The sequence below is a fragment of the Uranotaenia lowii genome, chromosome 3, assembly GCF_029784155.1.
Source record: "Uranotaenia lowii strain MFRU-FL chromosome 3, ASM2978415v1, whole genome shotgun sequence".
NCBI lineage: Eukaryota > Metazoa > Arthropoda > Insecta > Diptera > Culicidae > Uranotaenia > Uranotaenia lowii.
This window is the reverse complement of record NC_073693.1, coordinates 355,928,755-355,932,916: the sequence shown is the minus strand read 5'-3', so window position 1 is coordinate 355,932,916 and position 4,162 is coordinate 355,928,755. Positions and strand designations below refer to the sequence as shown.

At 30.1% G+C, this 4,162-nt stretch overlaps 1 protein-coding gene across 1 annotated transcript in view; it reads right to left on the bottom strand.

Annotated features, from left to right (window-relative positions):
* Window positions 1-3,655: 3,655 nt before the first annotated feature.
* LOC129753973 (uncharacterized) overlaps window positions 3,656-4,162 on the bottom strand; it is an 8,255-nt gene continuing 7,748 nt past the window's right edge. Inside the window, exon 2 of the mRNA XM_055749827.1 lies at window positions 3,656-4,158. Within this exon, the coding sequence (XP_055605802.1) occupies window positions 3,656-4,158 (503 nt within the window). The remainder of the gene's footprint in view (window positions 4,159-4,162) is intronic.

The window sequence follows — 4,162 nt, the reverse complement described above, 5'->3', positions numbered from 1 at the left end:
AAAAAATCCATACTTCCATAGTTCATAAGTAGGTGTTGATAAAATTTAAGAGGGCATCAACATTGTGTCAGACAATAAAGAATTTAGAAATCCTCTAGCTTTACAAAAATTAACACTTCAACAATGAGACAAAATGACGAAAAGAGTTTCAATATGAGACAAAAACAATACTAAAACGATATAAATATGTGACAAAAACGATTAAAAACTATAGAGAATGATGAAACAACAACAAAAAAACCAAACCAACAAAAGAGACATTAAACTGAACCAAATGGAAAAGAAATATAACAAAATTACAAAATCGACAAGAAACTTAAGGAAATCATAAATTAAAGATTGAGTTATTTTCCAATATGACAAAAAAACAGATGATAATGTGGTGGAATTCAGAACAAATAAGACTGAAGAGAGATAAAACTGAAAAAGTAAAACGACAAAAATTAAAAAGAGACAATACTGACGAGAAAATGAGCCAAAATTACAACAACTTTAAACAAGTAACAAATTATCAAAAATGAGAAAATAAAATGAAAAATGAAAAAATAAACATAAATTCACAAGTTAGATTAAACTAAGGCCAAAATGAGACAAGATTTTTAAACAACTTCCAAGATATAAATAAGGGAAATTGAAAAAAAAATGGAACAAAAAGGTTGCACAAGTCTGACAAAATCAAAGAACTAATTTTGAAAAGACAAGAAAAAAATAAAAAAAAAACAAGAAAATAGACATGAAAAAATGACAAAATAAAAGAAAAGAAAAAAAGTAAAGAAAAAATAGTCGAAAAAAAGAATAATAAAAAACGAAAAAACGAAATTTAAATGGATTTAAAAAATTTCATTTACAGTCAGCTTGGCGTATTAGAAAAAAATTATATGATCGAATCAGTATTGAAAAATCCATACTTCCATAGTTCATAAGTAGGTGTTGATAAAATTTAAGAGGGCATCAACATTGTGTCAGACAATAAAGAATTTAGAAATCCTCTAGCTTTACAAAAATTAACACTTCAACAATGAGACAAAATGACGAAAAGAGTTTCAATATGAGACAAAAACAATACTAAAACGATATAAATATGTGACAAAAACGATTAAACTATAGAGAATGATGAAACAACAACAAAAAAACCAAACCAACAAAAGAGACATTAAACTGAACCAAATGGAAAAGAAATATAACAAAATTACAAAATCGACAAGAAACTTAAGGAAATCATAAATTAAAGAATGAGTTATTTTCCAATATGACAAAAAAACAGATGATAATGTGGTGGAATTCAGAACAAATAAGACTGAAGAGAGATAAAACTGAAAAAGTAAAACGACAAAAATTAAAAAGAGACAATACTGACGAGAAAATGAGCCAAAATTACAACAACTTTAAACAAGTAACAAATTATCAAAAATGAGAAAATAAAATGAAAAATGAAAAAATAAACATAAATTCACAAGTTAGATTAAACTAAGGCCAAAATGAGACAAGATTTTTAAACAACTTCCAAGATATAAATAAGGGAAATTGAAAAAAAAAATGGAACAAAAAGGTTGCACAAGTCTGACAAAATCAAAGAACTAATTTTGAAAAGACAAGAAAAAAATAAAAAAAAAAAACAAGAAAATAGACATGAAATAATGACAAAATAAAAGAAAAGAAAATAAGTAAAGAAAAAATAGTCGAAAAAAGAATAATAAAAAACGAGAAAAAAAGACAAAAAAAAAAATAAAAAAAAACCTGAAAAAAGACAAGAAAAAAGAAACAAAAAAAACATGAAAAAAATATTTTTAAAAAATATTTAATTATTTAAAAAATAAAAAAAAATTATCAAAATAAAAAAATAATAAAAAGTTATTAAAAAAATAAATAAACATAAATTCACAAGTTAGATTAAACTAAGGCCAAAATGAGACAAGATTTTTAAACAACTTCCAAGATATAAATAAGGGAAATTGAAAAAAAAAATGGAACAAAAAGGTTGCACAAGTCTGACAAAATCAAAGAACTTATTTTGAAAAGACAAGAAAAAAATAAAAAAAAAAACAAGAAAATAGACATGAAAAAATGACAAAATAAAAGAAAAGAAAAAAAGTAAAGAAAAAATAGTCGAAAAAAGAATAATAAAAAACGAGAAAAAAAGACAAAAAAAAAAATAAAAAAAAACCTGAAAAAAGACAAGAAAAAAGAAACAAAAAAAACATGAAAAAAATATTTTTAAAAAATATTTAACTATTTAAAAAATAAAAAAAAATTATCAAAATAAAAAAATAATAAAAAGTTATTAAAAAAATTATAACAAAATTATAACAAAATTAAAAAAGTTTAAGAGGTTGTATATGAGACACGACCGTAATGTTGACGTAGAATTACGACAGCTTATCTTGTGCCAATGTATTTTTCGTAATAAATTTAAATTTTTTTGAGTAAAGTTGATCAATTTCAAACAAGTGGTTGGCCGTAAAAAACATTATTCAGCACTATTCAGTTGCATAACTAAAGGCGAAATAAATATAAGCATATACAATAATGTACATATAAGTAGTGTCAAGACCCATGGCTTAAAAATTGAAGTTTTGTTACTAAGCAAATTATATGCAAGCTCAGTATCAAACGTCTGCGAGAAAGCTTCTAATGATAAAGCTGGCATTTAATAAATCAAGTGTTCTTAAATAAGGAATTTTGAATCTGTTTTTTTCTTTTATTCAACGTTTGGATTAAAAAAACGCTGCATAAAAAGACAAAAATTGAAGCAATACTTTTTTATACAACACACTTTTTCATCAAATTTCAATAAAAAATCTTCTAAATCAACAACTGATCCCTTTCATCCATACGCTTAACTCTTAGCAAAAGATGACGCACATAAAATTTGCGTTAATATATATCAAGTATGTACATTTGTTGTCTTATATGCAATTCTCGTTTGGTCAATGATTTATAGTCACTACAATGGTCGTGCTAAAAACGACGTTTTTTAAACATTGATACCATAAGTCAAACTTGTAACAGCAAAGTTTTTTTTTTTATTTTACACATAATAACTATGATCAATATGTTTTGATAGGCACAGAAGAACGCAAAATGCTCTCTTGCATGCAAACTATCCGTAGCAAAGAAACGCATAGTATTAAACGCCTATGAATAGGCAACGATTTCTTCAACATTAAAATCAAACGCTTGCAAGCTAACTAGTACCTATCAGTGCCGAAATTTTGAGCTTTCTCACCGCTGCCTTTGATAGAAACGCTTGACTCAGTGCAAAAGTAGAGAAAAATCTCCCTGAAAGTTCTGCCTCATGCGTCTCTTCTGAATCAGTATCAATTCGGTATCGATTTTTGTAAAGGGCGATAGTGCCAATATCGCTGTTCGAGAAAATTATTTTAAAATTTTACTGCTCCATAAGCTTTCAAGGAAAATATTACTTATGAACTCAGCTGATTACTCGATTTATTTACATTTGACTCATAAGCTCTTTTGAAAAATTGATACCCAAATTTATGATTCCCTCTAAGTTAATTCTTTTTCCGTCCAGCAATCACTAGCGCAAAACGAAGTTTTAAGGTGGGATTATTGATAATTCTAGATATAAGATTATTATAAACTCAACAAACGGCCCTTTTCAGGGCCAAAATATCTTTGAAAGAGTCTTGTCTTTTCAATGCAAATTGGTCGATTGGGTGGTGGGTGGTGAGGCGTTGGTAGTAAGTGGTGTGTGGCAGGTCTCGTGGGTGGTAGGTGTCGTGGGTGGTAGGTGGCGTGGGTGGTAGGTAGCGTGGGTGGTAGGTAGCGTGGGTGGTAGGTGGTGTGTGGTGTGGGTAGGTGGCGTGGGTGGTAGGTGGTGTGTGGTGTGGGTAGGTGGCGTGGGTGGTAGGTGACAAGGGTGGTGTGTGGCGTGGGTGGTAAGTGGCGTGGGTGGAAGGTAGAGATGGTGGTGATGGTGTGGGTTAGGTGGCTTGGGTGGTGGCGTGTGGCATGGGTTATGTGTGGCGTGGGTGGTAGGTGGTGCGGGTGGTGTGGGTAGGTGGCGTGGGTGGTAGGTGACAAGGATAGTGTGTGGCGTGGGTGGTAGGTGGCGTAGGTGGAAGGTAGAGGTGGTGTGTGGCGAGGATGGTGGAATGGTAGGTGGTGTGGGTGATGGATGGCTTGGGTGGTAGGTGGCTTA